The 20,690-nt window shown below is 32.2% G+C and overlaps 1 protein-coding gene across 1 annotated transcript; it reads right to left on the reverse strand.

Annotated features, from left to right (window-relative positions):
* Positions 1-230: 230 nt before the first annotated feature.
* Positions 231-18,438, reverse strand: LOC129233376 (AP-3 complex subunit sigma-2-like). The gene is made up of 6 exons (XM_054867412.1): positions 18,322-18,438; positions 16,259-16,350; positions 11,457-11,568; positions 9,361-9,432; positions 8,040-8,147; positions 231-350 (listed from the first exon to the last, which is right to left on the reverse strand). The coding sequence occupies exons 1-6, from the start codon at positions 18,388-18,390 to the stop codon at positions 231-233; spliced, it is 573 nt and encodes a 190-aa protein (XP_054723387.1). The 5' UTR covers positions 18,391-18,438.
* Positions 18,439-20,690: the final 2,252 nt, after the last annotated feature.

The following is a 20,690-nucleotide window of genomic DNA, read 5'->3' on the forward strand; positions in this document are numbered from 1 at the left end:
ACAATTGCAAATTTTACACTAGAGAAAAACAAAATTCTTAAGCGGATATGCATAAAATAAAGATCTAATGACTCAGAACACCAGAACTTCACTGGAATACAGAAAAGCATCGTAAAATGTCATGATATATTATGTTAGAAAACATATAGAATCTCAAAAATATAATACAACTTAAAAACAAAAATTATTGCTATACACATTGACAAATTATATACGTAAAATAATAATTTTTAAAACTTTAAGGTACTAATGGAAGGAAGATCAGGTAATTTCATATCCTTAATTTGTTGAGGAATATTCATATTTTTCACTGCAGAAACAGCCCTGGCAGGAGCTGCAGAAAGGCCAGCCTAAAATGAACAAAATAAAAAAGTATGCTTATTTGTCAAAAGAGCATTTTGAAAGAAAACAAATTAACCAACAATGCAAAATCAGAGGATATTACACAGTGGCGTACCTAGCATAGGTGACACCCGGGGTGGTAATTTGTGGTGTTTCTCCCCCCATGGAAAATTTTCAAATTTGTAGTCTGAAAAGTGCATTTTAGCTTCAAAAACTTGAAATTCCACTTTGGGTGTCACCCCCCCAGACGGCTGATACCCGTGGCGGACCCCCTCCTCTCCACCCCCCCAGCGACACAACTGTATTACCTCCTTAGTTAAGTTCACAGAAGTTAAATGCTGAACAACTATGTCCAATTAGAGTTCTGAGAACCAGAGTAAATTGTAGACAGCACCAATTTTGATTGCTAAAAACTCAAATTAAGTGGACTTCTACATCAGAGTCCACCAGAAGGGCCATGGCGTTGACTGAGCCATTGAAATTTCTAGGGGGGGGGGGGGGAGAATTGACAGTGTTTGAATCTCATTTTAGGGAGCCTCTTGTTATGGGGGGGGGGGGGTCTCCCCAGCATTTCAGAGGGTGCATCATTGCTATTAGGGGGATGGACACCTCTGACTTCTACACTCTGAAACGTGAACAACATGTGAAATCAAAGGGAAAATAAGATTCTCAAGGAAAAAATAATGGATACATTTAATCGTAATTGTAAAAATCTTTTTGAAATAAAATCACAGTTAAACATTTATCGTTTAATTTGTAGAAAATTTAACTTGTAAATGGCATTCTTTTTACTACCCACACACCTTACCACACCTTACTTATCCACAACCATTTGAAGCAAAATTAGGTGAAGAAGAAAAGTAAAAATTTAAAAAAGCAGCTATTGGCAAATTTGCAGTTTCTATGAGGGGGAAAAAGAAAAGAGGAAGAACAATATTTTAGGTCCATTGAATTATGTTTCCACATATGTCTTCCACCGGGAGAGTACCACTGAAACATTCCTTCGCCCCTTTTTAATTTAGTTACATCTTAAATATTGATACAGTAAAATATAAGTTTATTTTCCCAGGCAATTTTCAGATCAATCGCCCAACAGAATAAAGTAGTATCAGTAAGTACATGAAATGTTCATCTATTAGTTACTCTTACGATACATCACTATTAAATTTATAGCTACTAATTAAAACATAAAAATTAATTTTATTGTAATTCAGTATAAATAGAGATACTAATTTATGAATTTCCTACATATATTATAATTTATATGCAGAAAAATTCTATTTTTTTAACATGCTTTTATTAGCTTCACATGTATGTATGTATCTTGTAACGGAATCTTGCAGCTCAAATTTCGCCCCACTTCTTGCGATTGAATTTTTTTTTAAATTTGGCACGCAACCTCAGACCCGATGACAATGCAATATTCTAATAGTTTCCTCCAATTTTAATCAATATTTTGGCATAAATCCAACAATGTGAAAAAGGAAAAATTTAAAAAAATACATTAAAAATTGCTCGCAAAAATTATTTAAAAATATCTACAAAAACTTAATTTTTTCTGCATCAGACAAAATTTGTTCCAATGTTCCAAGGTAATTAGAACATGAAATATAATTGTTTTTAACTAATTTCATGCCAAAATTTAGGTGAGCCTTCAATTGGAAATTCATTGCTGATCAGACCATTGTTGAACAAAACTTTTATTCAAACGCATCTCACATTTTCAAAGTAATGTAGATATGATTTCCGTGCACATACATCGATGACTGAGATGGATTAGCTTTTTTTGGGCAAATTTCATGAATATAAAAGATTTTGAACAATGTTGAAATGAATATTTTTTTGTAAAACAAGTTAAACTAAAAGGAAGAAAATACAATAATAATTTAAAAAACTAAAAAAGCACACTTTCATAGCAAAATGAACTAAAAAGTGAAAAATAATCTTTGGATGATAGTAGTTGACCAATCACTTAATTTTAATGTAATACAAAAAAGCGTGGGGGCTTCTTATCAGTTGTCTTGAATTTCTTTCCATTTGTTGTCCACGCAAAAATGTAAATAGACAGCACCCCACAGTTTTTTGTATTACATTAAAATTATGTGATTGGTCAACTACTATTATCCAAAGATTATTTTTCGCTTTTTAGTTCATTTTGCTACAAAAGCGTGTTTTTTTAGTTTTTTAAACTATTATTTTATTGTACCAAAATTTTGTAATATCTTTTTGTGAAAGTTATTTAGTTACAGTTTGCATTGACATAGTTTTATAGCAGTTATTATTGTCTGAACCGTGAAACATAGGGCGCCCATATGGGGAGAGGCAAGTGGGGGTTCAACCCCCCTCTTCAGAAATTAGAACTTCCTTGTTTTTAAGTACTTTATTCTTTGCAAAAATATAAAAACATTTCTTCTCCAGCCTTTAAAGAATAAGGTATTAAAACTCAAATTTCGATAACTCTAATCTGTACTGAAATTGGTTTCAGTGAGGAAAACATCCTGTTAAACCATGGAGAAAATAACCGAGCCCCCCTGCCCTTAAAATTTTGCATATGGGTGCCCATGGTCTGAACTAAAAGAAAAAACCTCAATTGAGAAAAAAAAAAGAATTTAAAGAAGCAATACGTCAGTGGCAATATTAGGATTTTTGAGATTTCACAAGTTTCATCAACTTCTTTTGCAAATTTTGCCCTAAAACTATTTTTTAAAGTTTTTAAATCACAGTATCAGAGTCTAAAAGTGTAACAGCAAACAAAATGATGCTAATGAAATTATTATGCATTTATTTTCAAAAATCAGAATTTCTTAGCAGTTTCTCATAATAAGCAGAACCTCAGCAATAAATTCAATTCCTTGCATAACATTCACTAGTGCTAACCTTCTGAACTAAATTTTGAATCACATCCTGGATGTAAGTTTTTTTTTATACAATTTTGTTTTGAAATAAATCTTTTTTTTTTTCTTGTTTATTCAATACAAATAAAAAAATAACTATAATAAAATAAATAAATAAATTCAAAAATTATAAAAAAGGAAACTAAAAAGAAAAAAACACATAAGTACTGAAACAGAATAAAATAAAAAAAAAATAGTATGGAAATTATATACAAAGTTTTTGAATGCTTGAATAAAAATTACTTTAGTACCAGTGTCAAACTTGTATTCCTTATAATTGATAACAGGTAGTGTTCAGACTTGATTTGAAATTAAAGAGGCATAATCTTGTGACATAAGGGTGATGCTTCTTGTGGGTCGCATAAAATTGGCTAAAGGGACGCATGCAGCTCTAACATTAATTCCTGAACAATGCTAAAAAAGCAAACAATATTCATATGGAGTAAATAATTGTTATGCAAGCTTTGCATCATCAAATCCGAAAGCAGCTTATTTCCTATTTGGGTACTTAAATGTCAGCATAAAGGAAAATATTACAAATAAACAAATAAAAATGAAATAAATAAAGAAATAAACAAAAATCAAATAAAATAAATTAATAAACAAAAATTAAATAAAATAAATAAACATGAATAAAATAAATAAATAAATAACAAAATAAAAGATTCTTACGAGAGTAAAATAGTAAAACAAGTTGCATAAACACAATGTATTTATTGTTAAAATATTTTGTCAATGAATACAAATATTCAAAGAGGATTAAAAGGGAAAAAGTATTTTCAAGCAAAAGGGGAACAATAGTGAAATTCAATTATTATACGTTTGGAATCTAATGCAAATGACACAGAAGGATCCAATGAAAAGTAAAAATTGTATTTCATATATTCTAACACATAAGTATTTGTGAGAAAATCCTGGTCAAGCCACTCTCAGTGCAAAGGTATTGAAGGACCATTTGTTCCTTAATGCACTTTCTTTTGAGCATGAAATATTCCCTTGTTTAAAGCATGGCAAATGACGATAGATAAAACTTACAGGGGTAATTCTAATCAAATATGAAATAAGTACTATACCACTTCAATACTCTTTGTATGCTAAGTTATTTTTATTTTTATCAGCATTTTCAAAACAAAAACATTCAGTAATTCACATTTTTAAAAACTAAGAATATGGAAGATAAACAATATTAAACATACATGAAATACACCACCAGCTCAGTCATTCCAGCCAAGGACTGCAGTTTTGTGCTTATTAGCACTCAGCTTAGGAAATGACTGAGCTGGAGGTGGAAAACCTCTTAAGGAAGCCAAGAGTGTTAAGCAAACTGGTAGCTAATATAGAATTAGGGAATGATTGATCAGGCGGCGTATTTCATGTATTTATGTCATAGCCCTAGATATAGAGTGGTAACTTACTGAAAATTTGAAACATGCTTGAAAAATGACATTAAGTCTTAATGAATTTTAAAAAAAAATGCTTATGGTTGAAAGAAAATGTGATTAAGCAAATTTTATACTGAATCAAAAGCAGCTTTTTATGTTTCTACTAATTTATTTTTGAAAACATAAATTGCAGTTAAGGAAATGCAATGCGAGTTTCTTTTCTTCTTTTCTTACTCAAACTTTACTTTGCTTATCTCAGAGTTTCAGGTTGTCTTCCATGTTATATTTCATTGATTAACTTAAAATCACCAGAATGACCGAAAATAAGGCCTATTTTTACTTTTATTACATTTTTATGATTAAAGATCTTAAAGCGTCAAAATAAGAACAGCTTTTTTTTTCTCTTCCTCTCTGGTATCTAGACTTTTGATAACTTGTTAGATAAACTGATTAAAAGAAAGAAATGTACATAAATTTTTACTAAAATCATAAATTTGTCATGCTACTGCTCAAAATACTTGACTTATTTCACAAGAAGTTATTTGCAAGCTTATAACCCATGATTTTAAATATTTTTTTTGTTCTCTTTTTCTTTTTTGCACTTACAGCAGCAGTGAGAGCTTCGATACAGATATTTCATTGATACAAAATAATTTCTTGAAACTGGATTAGTTTAGTTTTTGTTTTAATTTTCCCCACAAGGATTTCATTTAGAAATAAATCCACATTAATGGACGCCAGATACCAAATTGATGATTACAAACAAAAAAATTTGTCTTTGTAATATTAATGAAAATGAAGTTCCACAGAATGAGACAAAACTCCAAAAAATGCGAAAAAGAGAAAGGGAAGGAAGACACCCAGGCCATGTGTCAAACATCTGTTAGTAGGTGTGGATAAGGAAAGTGACTGTGCCATCAAATATAATTTCAATATTCATTTCACAAGAGCTGTTATTCATTATATGCATAATATTGGACAAGTTTTTAATTTAAATATGAAAACTTATTTTTAAATCTTGATTCTTACATTTGTAAGAACAAAAAGTAAAAGATAATTCATCCATAACAAGTCCAATTGTTAGTGCAGTTTCGTTAAATTTACTTATGTCTAAGTTTAGTCATTTAGTCTGTATAAACATAACTTTTGAACATACAATTTGATTACAGTAGAACCTGGGTTATCCGAGCTAATTGGGACCACTAGTGCCTCGGATGTCGAGAATCCCCCCGAGTTAATAGAAACTTTATATAAAAACACAATATAATATTTTTAAAAGGTAAAAATGAATGTGTAAAAGATGTTTTACAGTTTAAAAACTAAAATAGGAAAATAACTTGTTGTAAGTTTTAAAACATCAATTGATTTTTACTTCCTTTTACAAAAAAGGAAGTATTTAATTCGCGAAAAAAATTTCACTCAAAAATCGGCCTTAATTTCCATTTTTCTCACCCCCGAATGAATGTTGATTTTTTTTCGACCTGATCACACGTGGATATATGCCTAGGAACGTACAGACACCCTAAATATCCATTTTGACGACCCCCGAGTTAATTACAACGAATTTTCTCGTGACGTCCGTATGTCTGTGCGTATGTATCTCACATAACTCAAAAACAGTATGTCCTAGAAAGTTGAAATTCGGTACGTAGACTCCTAGTAGGGTCTAGTTGTGCACCTTCCCTTTTGGTTGCATTTGGATGTTCCTAAGGGGGTCTTTTGTCCCTTTTTGGAGGAAATCATTGTTAATTTCCATGTAAACTCACGATGTGTAATAATTTGTTGGACACTTGACATCGCCAGTGTTTTGGTCGCCAAGTTTTGTCTCCAACTTGGCGACAAATTTGGCAATTTGTTTTCTTTTTTTTTTCAAATTTGGTTTCAATGTGGCCACTGTTGGTGATATTTAGAGAGTAAACAATTGAATCACTTTAAAATTGCCAATAGTGGGGAAATGACATTAAATTGGAGTAAAAGGAAGTCACATCACACCCGAGGGTCCCCTGTTCCTATCACAGTAGGTGACTTGTAAAAGTAAGTCATATGATGCACACATCAGCTCGTTTGTTTTTGCAACGTGTGAATTCAAATATTAACACATGCCTTCAAAAATCAAAATTTCCAGAAAATAATTTTATTTTCAACTAGTGGCACCCGCACGGCTTCGCCCGTAATAGAAAAATTAAAGGTCTTTTGGTTCTCCTGTATATTTACAAATAATGTATGGTGAATTTCTCGCCAATTGGCTTGTACTGACGTTACAGTTCCACGTTATGATAATTTCGTATCTCGCCAATTGGCTTGTGCCCATGTTACGGTTCCACGTTATGATAGTTTGGTAATTTATGATAGTTTTTTTCTAAAAATTGGAATAAAAAAAGAACCACATCGAATTTTCGAAAAATCGCTTTGAGGTGCACACCCCCTTGCTACAAACTAACTTCGTGCCAAATTTCATGAAAATCGGCCGAACGGTCTAGGCGCTATGCGCGTCACAGACATCCAGACATCCTCCGGACAGAGAGACTTTCAGCTTTATTATTAGTAAAGAAAATTGGAATAAAAAAAGAACCACATCGAATTTTCAAAAAATCGCTTCGAGGTGCACACCCCCTTGCTACAAACTAACTTCGTGCCAAATTTCATGAAAATCGGCCGAACGGTTTAGGCGCTATGCGCGTCACAGACATCCTACAGACATCCAGACATCCTCCGGACAGAGAGACTTTCAGCTTTATTATTAGTAAAGATTTGAACATTCATCATTTCATTAAATTTATTTGTTTATTTATTTATTTATTTTTTGCACAAGTCCTGAATTTCTGTCAATAGCTGCTTGATCAAGCAATTTTTTCAGCAACAAAATTTCTATTGGTGTCGTTAGTATCTCTCATCTGCTCTAAATATGGGTCTTTCTTATGCTTCTTGGAAGTTAGTTTTTGAGGCAGAACAGCAGGAAGAACAGGCAAAGAAATAAAACACCTTGTCTTTTTTAGGGCTCACATACTTAGATAAAGGGAAAAAAAAAAGACTTTATTATCAGCTCGGTTAACAGAAACCTCGGTTTATCGAAGCTCGGATAATTGGGGTTCTACTGTATTGCAGGGTGCCACTTTCAGTCAAAGCCCGAAATCAAGAAAATATCAGGCTTTGGCCAGTAAATTCTCAGCAATGTTGGGCAGTTTGCGAATTGGCTGCCCAATTCGCGAACTGGTCGATCTGGGCGTTGACCGTTACATATTTATCCATAAGAAACATGTTACAATTTTACTTTTGGAAAAACAAGTCTGCACTGTTCCCTTGTTACTAAAATTTGCAATAAGCAGTTAAAAATACAACTTTTAAACTTTATTTAAACAACAGTAAATATTTCTTTTGGAAACAAAATTTCTTTTTTGTGACAGAAGTCAGTAAAACTCACCTCTTGTTTTTCTAGTTTGTTTTGCTCTTCTACCCTAGTTATAATTTCCGTCATATTTGTTTCTAAAACCATGCCACCCATGACTAATTCATTAAGTATATAATGTACCTACAAGAAAAAGGCAAAAAAGGTTTACAATGAAAACAGTTAACTTCAGTAAATTCTTCAGATATTTCATAAACTAGAAAATCGTGGAACAATATAAAAGAGAAGAAAAAAGAGTAAAACAAACATTAATCCATAAGAAAATAAGAATTCATCAAACATTTGAAAGATTTTAAACATTTGAAGAACTTTTGTAAGTTGAAAGAAATAATAAATTTTTTCTTGTCTTCAAAGCCCGACTATGATTTTTGAATTCACTGGGTATGAAATTTATTTGGTGCCTCCACTCCCATCTGCTTATTCTACAGTGAAGATATTTTGATAATTTGCGTTGACACAGCCACGTGCTAAATTTAGCAGTTCCTTTTATTACAATATAATATACAATACATTATAAAAGAAATGATATAGCATACAAAAATTATCTATTATACTCAAACCTCTTTTTACGGGGTATTTTTTTTATGCAATTTTTTTTATTTGTGGGGTATATAAAAATTTCAATCAACATCGGAATTTGATTGATGAAAACATTTTTAAAACAAGTGTAAGTGACGACATAGGCACCCCGATCGAAAGTCACTGTCACTTCCCAAAATCTTCCTTATTCGAGAAATTATGTCCGAGTACTTCGCAAAAATTATCCACTTGGTTTATTTTGATTTCGTATAAATATTACAATTTTTTAAGCTTTTGGGTTATTTTCTATGCGAGACTTTCTTTATGCTGTCCCCATACATCGCGTAAAAAAATAATTTTTAACAGTGTTGCGAAAACAACTTTTTAATGCCACTGGTTAAGTTTCGAACAATTTTTTTTAATGCGATTTTTTCATGCGGTCCCTATCCACCGCATAAAAAGAGGTTTGGGTGTAAGATGTTTTCAAGCTTTGAGTGTTGCTTTAAGCTACAAATATTAAAATTATTTATGATATAACTGTTAGAAAAAGCAAAAGTGCGATACGCAATGAGTCCAACATAAGCTTTACCTACATAATTAGTGCCCCCAAATTGGTGCCCTGGGCCGTGCCCCATGTGCCCATACCTTAATCTGGCTCTGCTTGTCTTTGTATTCTATTAATACGAAAATAATAGATTTTCATATCTATAGAATACAGACTGCAATGAGCAAAGAGATATCAATAAATTTCCGAAAATTTAGTACAGAAATTAAACTATACATTAAAAATAGTACAGTTTATGAATAAAAGAATTACCTTGTCAACATGGAAAATTAAATCCAATTCACATACATTTTCAAAACATTTATCTAATGTTTCTACAAAAACCTGCAATGAAAGTTAAAAGAAGCAAAATATGAAAATGTATTCTTTATAATGTCTTGATGATAAACCAGATTGAATTGTAAACAAAAAATACTATACGACCAAAATTTTAAAAAAGCGACAATTTTTATTATTTTCTTTTTCTTTTTTTTGCATATATTTAAAAATATTTAATCCTGAGATATTTCAGCACAGTTAAAAAACATGATTAAAACTACATTGCAGGCTGCACAAACCTCACTTAACAATAAACTTTTTTTTTTTTTTAAATACACAAACACTTGAACAGCAGTGCAGTTGTGGAAAAATGATGGAGGTAGGCAGGCCTGTCATTCTGATTTTCCAACAGGAGTTAGGGGGGAAAGGGTTAATTATGTACTCAATGCAAATTTTATTGGAAAACAACAAAAACCACATCCACTTATGTATAAGAGTATTAATTTTTCAAGACCAGAAATGTGAGGGGGGGAGGCAATTGACCCCACAGCCAGATCCAGCTCCTAGTTTGGGAGAGAGTCATGATTGGAAGGGGGTGAAAGTGCAATTTTTGGGCCCTAATCGATGACATTTTCAAACATATAAGTTCCCCAAATGCAGCATTAGGCAATATTTGGTCACTTAAGGTGACCCTCCAATCCATATGTATACGAGACTGAATGACTTCCTAACCTTAATAACAGGCTTAAGTGAACGAACAGTAGCAAAATCTAAAACAAGTTTTATGGAAATTCAAGACTGATTTAAAAAGAGGGAACACCTCAGTTAAAATTTTAAGGCGATGCCGTTCCCCTGAGAACCCCTCTACAACATCACTGCAAGGCCTGGATCTGTGTGCCCATAGACTCTATGGGAGGGGGGGGGACGCCTTGGAGGGGTCCAACTGGCCCGGAAATTGTTACCTTACAAGTTAAATATATGGAATGTAAGTTAAATCCTGAATGATTAACCAGACAGAGCTGATTCCTCAGCATGTGGGAGACTTGCAAAAGCCAAGATATAAGGAGAACTGTTTTGGAGAACGTTTTACCTGAAGTCAACCAAAAGAAAAGTTGAAATTTAAAAATTGTTGAGCTACACAATGAAAGACTTTTACTTGCTACTTACTGCACTTAATTTTCACTTTAACTGAGAAATAAAATAATTTTTTAAAAAAGAGACAACTTAAGTATAAAACGAATTGGAAATTAAAAAATAAATAAATAAATCAGGATTGAAAGAGCATCACAAACTGCCTCAGAAACAAAATCAATCAAATAAACCTTTAAACAAGAACAAAAATAATTACCACATAAAAAAGAAATAAACAAAAATGTAAAATAACTTAAGTACCGTTTCAACAAAATAAATGTTCAGTCCTGTTTTAATTGTAATTACACCAAAATTCCTGCTACAAGAAACAAAATATGTGGTTCAGTAAGTTCGTTTTTTCAGGATTTTGCTATACTATTAATAATAACGCACGATTAAAACATCATTAAGCTAGTTTCAAAAGCATTACCTTTTACAAACACCAAAAGAACTCTGCTGAGTCTTAGCAACAGAGTTTATGAAAATAACAGGTAGTCAAAATGCAACAGTTCTTCTCATCTTGTGCTTATAGCCTCACAACAAATATAAAATAGCATCGAATTATATACCTGCCAACACCAACACAAGGAAATATCTGTTTCAGTGAGCAAAATTTGTAGTCCCTTGAAGTTGGTTGTACCAGGATTTTACTGTACTACTAATAATAAAGCAGCAGTAAAAGATCTTTGAGATAGCTTTAGAAGTAATAGCTTTTACAACACCAAAAAAATCATGCTGATTCTTAACAAGAATTTTTTAATGTGTTTTTTGTGATGATGCTGAAATAAATTACGTTAAATACAAATGCACAGAAGCAAACTAAGCAACAGGAAACAAGAAAAAGATGCAGCTATAATGTGAAAAAGTTTCCTTCATATAATTCAAACGTACAAATTCGACAGGTTGGAAAACAGGAGTGCTTAATTCATATTAATATGAAGTTAAAAAGAATATAATACCTGAATTAAATCTAATATTCCAAGTTCACTTTCTGAGGAATCCACACAAAATACAAAATACAGAGTAGCATAGTGTCGATATATAAGTTTATAATCGGATCCACCAATTAAACTGAAATGGAAAACATATGAATAAGTTCCAGGTCAAATATGCTTATAAACCATTTAAAAAACTGACAATATAAAATGGAAAACCATGGATTGCAAATGAAACATTATAAAAGGTTAATCATTATATTTTTGAGTCATGTATTTGAAAAATATACTAAAAGATAAGTAAAAAAACATTTAACAGTTTAAGAAAACATACAACTGCTTAAATGAATAAAATTAAAATGCCTCACTAATATCATTAATGAAGATAAAATGACAAATATATTCCCACACATGAGACAGATAAATTGAAGTAAAAACGTAAAAGTTTTATGAATGTTTTAGGTGGCTGAAAAAAAATGTCTGTTTACTACGAAGTTTTTAATGCCCATTTCCATTTTCAAAACATGAAAGTTTTGCACACATATCTAAGATATGTTTGAAACTCTTCCTGATTCCATTAGTGATGCTTAAACCGCTTACAGCACAATTTGTTTTTCTGGAAAAAATAGCAAAAAAATGATTTTTTCTGGACAGAAAATGAACCAACAGGTAGTGTGTAAGTTATTTTTTGCAATTTCAGTTCAAGGGGGAAGGGGGAATGACAAGGAAGTTTGGAGCCGGAGGGTAAATTATTCTAAACTTTGGGTTTGTATAAAAAAATGTACTTAAACAAACTGTGAAAACAAATTCATTGCATGTTTATTATGAATTTCAAATTTTATTTTTGAAATCAAACTCTCATACTTACAAACATAAGTATTGTTAAAAATTTAGTTTGGTATTAAAAGTGAATATATTGCCTTTTCCACGACAAAGATCTACTTTTTGCAAGAAAAATGCTAAGTAGAAGTGTCCTCTATAGTAAATAAGTTCAATAATAATCTAACCCATCTATTTTTACTTAAACAAAATTAAAGAAGTTCATTAGAAATGAAATAACAGGAGATTCAAGAATGCCAGTGAGAAATATGCGCACATGCAAATTTGCAGGTAACTTTCACCCATGTCAGACATGGACAAATGCATCAGTAGATGAAGAAATGTAGATTTTCAATTGCTAAAACAAAACAATAACTTCCCAATTGTAGAATATAAGTCAACAAATAATAGATCTTAAACAGAGTTGGGTTTTGGACAGGACAGGTGGTTTTTGCTGTCCAAAACTGTCTTAAACTTGTCTAAAAGTATGCTAAAGCTAAAGGAGTGTAATCTAATCAATTTGTATTCTGCAATATTCGTAGTTCATAAATATAGATATTAATGAGGTTTAATTAATGAATATTTAATAGTACTAATCTCCAAACTGTTCATTTAAAAACTATTTTACTTTTAAAAAATTGCCAATAACTCGATTACATAAAAACTTATGAAACAAAAAATGATTATGAAAACTTACGTTATGAAAGGAAATTCCCAACACTACCAAAACAACTATTTCAGCTTCATTTATAACTCAAAGGAATGTTATTAAATGTGCAATATTTAGGTGCAAAAAAAAGCTTAATTTTTTTAAAATGGTTTTTGCAAATAAATTTTACATGACGTTTTAACAAAAATTATTTTTTTCAATCATAGATTAAAGAACAAGAAATTGATGATCAAACACTTATATTTTAAAACTTGCGCTGTTCTTTCAATTATTGTACTACATTTTGAACACTTTCCTTTGCACACATGCATAGATGAAAAATTTGGTTTACGGGGGGAAAAAAACTTATGCATACAAACTGAAATTTTTAATGATGAATTTAATTTCTCCGTAACTAGATTAAAATCAACTGCATAAATAAGTTACATAAAAATTAATACTTGAATGTTCACATTAAATAAATATACCAAAAAATAAACAAACAATTTGACATTTTGTTCTGTTTTTGATATTTTCTCACAAAATATAGTTTCTCAAAAAATAGTTTTGGACACTTTTGGACAGTTTTGAACACAAGGGTTTTGAACAGAATGATAAAAACCTTGCCAAGCCTGCTTTCATTAGCATGCATAGGGAAATTCCTTACATTTCATTGCATGAACATAAGGAAATTTGGTAACTATTATCAAAAAAATGAATAAATAAACTCATGCATACAAATTCAACTTCTATGTAACTAGATTAAAATCAGCTGCATAATAATAAGTTGAATGTTCACATTGAATGAATGTTTAATATAAAACTTTACTTTGATATATTTTATTCTGTTGTTGATATTTCTCACAAAATACAATTTTTCTAAAAATATAATTTTGAACACTTTCTGAGTTTTGGACAGGATGGTAAAAACCAGGAATTTTACCATAGTATCCAAAACCTTGCCAACCCTGATCTTAATAAGAATAAAAACTATTTATACACAATTTTAAGGATCAGTAGATAACTTTTTGTATACAGATAGCATCAGAAGAAAAAAAAAAGTTGAAAGTCCTCTAGTAAGATACAAGAAACTGGCAGTCAATGTCACTGGTCCACTTAAAAGAGCTCACTGATCCACTCAGTTTCCTTGGTAAGATAAGTGATAGAGAATAGAAATGTGGGCTATTTTGCATTTAAAAGCAACTGTTAATGTAATTTAATGATTGTTTTACTTACTTGGATGAATACTTTAAAATTTAATGGAGCTTTTAGTACTTTTTTGTGGTCTCATTTGATTATTTTTGGGAAGTTTCACATTTTAATGGAACTTTAAGAATGGCAAGCTGTGGCACCAATGTATCTGAAAACTCGCCAAAACCACATTAGAGTAACTGTCCAGTGTCCACTCATTAAACTTTAAAATATTTTGGCCTATCTATATTACAAGTACAAAGAGAGAATGGATACTCGATTAGTTTCTAAACTATACTGCATGCAGGGGTGTACACCCCTCTAAATAACATGAAGACCCCCAAAGCAAGAGTCCCATCCAAAACAATGTGAAAAACCCCTCAAAACCCCCTAAAAATTTCAATGTCACAGCCTGCACCATGACCACCCCTAGGTGGGTACCCCTGTTGCATGCCATGTAATGTACTATACTGCTAAACCTTTTCCTAGAAAATAAGAATAATAAAATCAAAAGAATCTGATGCTTTTCCATTATGGGTCACCACTTGGCTTGGAAACTTGTTTATTTTCTGCCTTCATAAAAACTTTTAAAATTACGGTAATATTGTTGGCATGTTTCCTCCTCTTTTTCTAATTTTAGTGGAGATTTAAATGGTTATTTATGACTCTATATATTTAGTTGGCTAATTATTTTACATGTTAATGGAGCATTTTTAAGTTGAATTATTTTAATGAGTTTATCTTCAACAGCTTGTCTTTTATTTGGCAATTAACTTTACTTTTAACAGCTAAATTTCTGGTTGATTTTTTTCCATTGCAATGGAATTTTTAGTCTTGTTTTGTTCAAAAGTTCATCGCAAAGATAAATTATATATAGTATCACCATATAAGTACAGTAGAACCACCTTTAAGGGACACCTCTATTTAAGAGACATTCCTTCTGGTCCCAGTCCCTTTCCACAGGGACCTCCATCTATTTGCCTCTGATTGAGGGACGAGATAAAAATTAAAACAAAAAATAATTAATTTGAATTCTGAAATTTTGAATTGAAATTATCTTTTTTCGCAATCACGACAGGACCCTATTCATTGGAGTTATTGTTTCTAGAAACGGCTCCTGTTCCCCCAAGCCTGCCCCTCGTCTTGGGCAGTTATGTTTGTATGATTGTGTGTGAATGAGCAGGCGCACGTTCGCGTGCAAGTTGTAGGCTTGTGTGTGTGCATAGACCAGTACGGTATGCACTTTGGCATGTTGTGCGTACATGTGTAATGGCGCGTCTGTGTGTGAACGTGCGTGCATGTAGGACATGGACGCCACTGAACATGAGAAGCAGACAGTGCTCAAAACAAGAGGAGCCGGTGGGCGATGGTGCTGCAGAGGCTCCTGGTCCAAGCTGAAAAAGGAACCACAATGCCATGGATCATCAAATGAGAACAATAAGCAATCATGATTGCTCAAAAAAAAAAAAAAAAAGGCATAAGTGCATAAGAAATACTGAAATTTAAGTTTTACTTTCTCTCTAAAAAATAATTGATGAAAGTTTGACTTTATATATATATATATATATATGAATGAAATAAGTTGAATTGTAAAATTCTTGGTGAAACTTCCATGTTTTGCCCTTTGAGCAATTTATTCAAGCAGGTTCGGGGCCGATGTAAAGATCACAGCAACTTACAAGCTTTGTATATAAAACTTGAAATGTGAACACTGATTGTAATTAACATTGTATTACATTGCAAATTACAAGACATGAATCAAATTCATGTAATGAATTAATTCATAAAACTTTCTGTAGGCTACAAAATGTTGCGAATACCAAGTTTCTGTTTAAATTTTAACAATTAAAGTAATAAATTTAGAAATTTAAATAATTTTTTATTGCATTTAATGCATGTGAAACATTTTCAATATTTAATCTTGGATTTTAATAGTTTACGTTTATCATAAACTGAATTAGCACTGCATACATCACTCGAATATCTCTGAAGAAGGGAGCACATATTCAGTCCCCTTGTGTCCTTTATTGAAAGGTTCTAATGCCGTTTTCAAGCAACTTTGACTAAACAATAGCGATAAAAAGAAAAAAAATAGTGAAAAATAATTGTAAAGGTTAAAAAACGGGAAAGTGTCAATAGTCCTAATATCCAGAAATAAGCAACTCACCTTCCACCTTCTAAGAAATTACATACATTATCATCTCTTTTGCTCACTAGCTGGAATGTTTCTCTAATTATCTGTTGTTGCATGTCTTCTGGCTAAAAATCAATATGAACACCTTAATGCAAATAACCAACTTTATTTTATGAATCTAGTTCCATTATAATAAACCATGTCAAGAAAAAAAATCCATGCAAATTTATAAGATTGGTCACTCATTCTTTTAGTATTTTTTTTATAAATGAAATTTTAAAACAAACTATTAATTAATTTAACAAAACAAATATCAAAATATTTTGTATGACAAACATCACTTTCATTCCTTTAAATAGTATATATTTTAACATCCATTTCAAGGAAACGAAATATTTGATATGCATCAATAGTAATAAATTAGTGGAAAAAAACATGGCAAAAAGTTTAGTTCTTTGAAGTAGAAGAGTTTGGCAGTGAAAATAATCATTAAAATTTGAAATTTTTTGTCACATTCATAACAAAAGCACAGGACTGAGTATAAAAAATTGCCCAAAAGGTGAATAACTACCAAACTGTCCAAACTAATGTGTTTGAACAATTCGGAATTTCCAGTTGTTCCAGGAATGTTATTGTCAGGGTTCATACTCTATTTGGATGGAAAAATTCCATGACTTTTCCAAGACTTTTTCATGACTTCAATGAAAATTTTCATGACCTCGTTACTCGTAGAGAATAGCACTATTTAATCTCAAAACTTGATAATTTTTGGAAATGAGCATTAGCAAGACGTCTACATGAATGCCACAGCCGCATTGAAGCACTTACTTGTAATGGGAAAAATAATAAGTGCACACTTAAAAAACTAAACTATTCTTAACTGTCTTCATCATATAAATTTAAGTAAAGCAAAAATGCAGTAAAACAAATATGATGATGCTTAAATGTCTGATATTTTATTTATAAATAGGCAGAATGATATTAAATGGGACAAAGGTTGAACGAGTCATCACTAAGTTTCAATAAATTTGCTTCAAAAGTTGCCTTTTAGTGTCAACAGTGCATTTAATCATCCACGTTACTTGACAGTATTTTGATTCTTTAAAGTAAAGCCACATAGTTTAGTTTTTTATGTTTCTAAATCAGATCTTTTTTGAAAAAAACCATTTAATAATGAATCAATCTTCTGATTCAAAAGTATACTTGTTTTGTTTAGTTATTTGCACTTTTTCAAATGCATATAAATTAATAAGTGAAGAAATTTTAGAACATGTTTGATTCCTGACATTGAACGTAGCAGTGAGTCACATGGATTAGTTTTGCGAGCCATATGTTGGGCATTACTGTTTCAAAGTATTAGAATTTCTCTTTTTCTGTATTCTATTGCCTGACTAAAGATCTTTATTTTCTAAAACCTTCAACAAATTAAGATAAACTCTGATAAGTTTAATGATAAAGTTCTTACGAGTGATGAAATCGAACTTGGATGCAATTGAATTGCGCTTTTTTTTTGAGTGGGCGTGGCAAAACTAAGAACGTGAAATTTCGCTACTACAGAATATGAAACATAAGAAGTGTCGAAAATAACAGTAAATTCAAAATAAGTGATGTCCAAGCAGTAAAATCACACCGCAAAAAAAGGCAAGCGGCTACAACAGAAGTGTATGCAATGAGATTTCAAAATACAGATTTGATTTTGGGATTGTTCAATTTTCCGATTTTAATAGCTTTTATGTGCTATACTGTTAAATCACTCAAGATTTCTAATGCTCCTTTAGTTACTGTTACTTTCTCTTTGTCCAGGGCATTTTTCCATGACTTGAAATAAATTTCCATGACTTTCAATGAAAATTTCAATTTTCCATAACTTTTCCAGGTCTGAAATTCGCTTATTTTTTTTCCATGACTTTCCAGGATTTCCATGACCCGTACGAACCCTGTATTGTTCACGAAGGCAGGTTTACAAAATCAATTTCAATCTGAAGTAGTTTTATCAAAAAGAAAGTATACCAGGCACAAAAAATTCTACATACAACCACGAAACATCTGGTAAGTAATGAATGTCACAAAGTTTATTAGTAACATCAACCACTTACATAGTACTGATAAAATTTTGAAAGTCTAGGCTTTCCATGATTGTTGAAAACTAGAATTGCCTTAATCATCTTTAAAAATATTATAATAATGTACTTATTTGCATAAAAAATATTCGAAATTCTGTCATGCCCAAGTCATTTAAATAGCTATTGCCATGTAAACATTCCAAAATGATAAACAAAATATTTTTGAGAACCACACAGCTTAGTGAAGACTCCAAAGCAACTAAGTATGCGCTCGTTCGGAAAGTCTACCGTTAGTCAGGTTGTGGTTATGACGTCACTAGTAACTCCCAGTTCAGCAGCAAACTATAATCAACAAAGCAAGACATAACCTTCGCGTTGGGAGAGTACGTGGGTTTACAAACAATAAAACCTGAAGCCAAGCCCGTCATTTATGGGTGTCATGGGGGGGGGGGAGGGGAGAGGAAGGCCAATTGATATCCCCCGGCGTTGAAAAATAATGCACTTGTAGAGGTGGCTTTTACTATTTTCCGATAAAATTTGCATTGCCGGCTCCTCTCTCCTGGAAAAGTCTGAACTGACGGGCCTGCTCAAACACGACTGATTGGCTAAAAAATAGTTTGGACCACAGATTCGGAATGGGAGAATCTCCGGTTCGATCAGGGAGGTAGAAGGTCATAAAACCCGAAATACATACAAGGTACTTGCTTGTAAAATCTACTGGCCCAAAATTCTGTGTATCTTTTGTTCAGCTGATAACGCGAGTACAAGAGAATGGAGAAAATTGTCTTCCCTTTCAATTCGTTTCCAAATTGTTGAAGCGGAGTTGACTGGTTTCTCCATCTCTCCACGATTATGGGAAAACTTAGAAATCTAACTTCTCGAGGCTAGAGTCCCTATACTCGAGGCAACAACATCCCTTTAAACGTCTTTGTAACTGATTGAAATTCATTTTTTCCCTAACATTTAGATGATGTAACAAAAAACATTACTAAAGGTTGGATGTGAGTCTTCATACCCTCAAAAACATAATAGTTTGGCGAAAATACAGAAAAATAAAAAAAAATATAATTGTGAAGAAAAAGAATCTTTCGAAAAGGCAAGAAATAGCTGTTGTCCATCGAAGAAATAAAGAGTTGACATTAGAAGTAGTTAAGTCAACATCTAGTCAATTTGAAGAGACAAAATTATGAATAAGAAGAAAAAAAGCGAGTAGGAATCATTCAAAAAACAACTAAAAGTATACTAGTAAACCATTTGTTGCATGTAAAGAGTTTGTTTTGAGAGTAGAACGATTCACTTGTGAGATTTTAGCAAATTGACTCCTACCTTTTTCCCCCTCTCCTGTAAAATTTCGTTTTCGTCACTTAAATCTTTTTCAATATCAACTTCTCAAATATAAAACCGCATTAAGAGTGTCAATACCCTGACTGCTGGCACTACTGACTTCGAGAATGTTTACAGATAATTACATTACAATAGATTGCAGGAAATAATGCCAGGTTTCAGTGGCGGCAATTCGAGAGGAGCTGGCAACTCCACCCCCCCCCCCATTTTTTATGGTTCATTTATTTATTTGATTTTTCAATTTAGAAACCAAAACTAGAAACTATAGAAAAAGCAGAAATGTCAAAATTTTCAGAACATAATTACTTGTTTTACAATTTATGTGTTCATTTGTTTAGATATTAGTAAACCAATTGTTCTACCATACTAGAGTAATGAAATTATTACCAAGTGTTTCTGACATCTCAAAATACTTTGGGGTAAATAACGTACCGTATTTTCGGGAATAAGCGCCACGGTACATACAAGAAAAGTAAAAAAATTGCCGGTGCGGCGCATATAACGGGTGCGGCGAATACAGTGTTTTTTTTTTTCAAGTTAAAAAAATCGGAAAATGCTGCTAACAGATGGCACCACATCGTTTGCTTTCATTTCGCGGAAATCCCTCGCCCTTAGGCGACAAGTAAAGCAAAGAGGGGGAGGGAAGGTGAGTCAGCGATTGCGCATGTTTCACCGAGGAGAGAAATGCTGATCCACGTGCACGAGCAAGCCTTATCGCGGCGGAGCGAAGGGGTCAGGAATGGTCAGGAAATCCTTCGACCTTCGCGACAAGTAAAGCAAAGAGGGGGAGGGAAGGTGAGTCAGCGATTGCACGTGTTTCGCTGAAGAGAGTTGATACGCGTGGGCAAGCAAGCCTTATCGCGTCGGAGCGAAGGGGTCAGGGAGAGGAGACAGCAAAAGTAAGTAAGAGAGAGAGATGAATGTCCATCAGTGTGTAAAGGGAATTTACCACCTCTCTCACGAAAATAGGTTGCTTGGTCAAGCAACCTAATGGGAAACTTGTCTCCTAGCTCTCATTTTATTATTCACTCACATCGTCGTGTTGCATCTTTTGCTGC

This window comes from Uloborus diversus, unplaced genomic scaffold (genome assembly GCF_026930045.1).
Source record: "Uloborus diversus isolate 005 unplaced genomic scaffold, Udiv.v.3.1 scaffold_364, whole genome shotgun sequence".
Lineage (NCBI taxonomy): Eukaryota > Metazoa > Arthropoda > Arachnida > Araneae > Uloboridae > Uloborus > Uloborus diversus.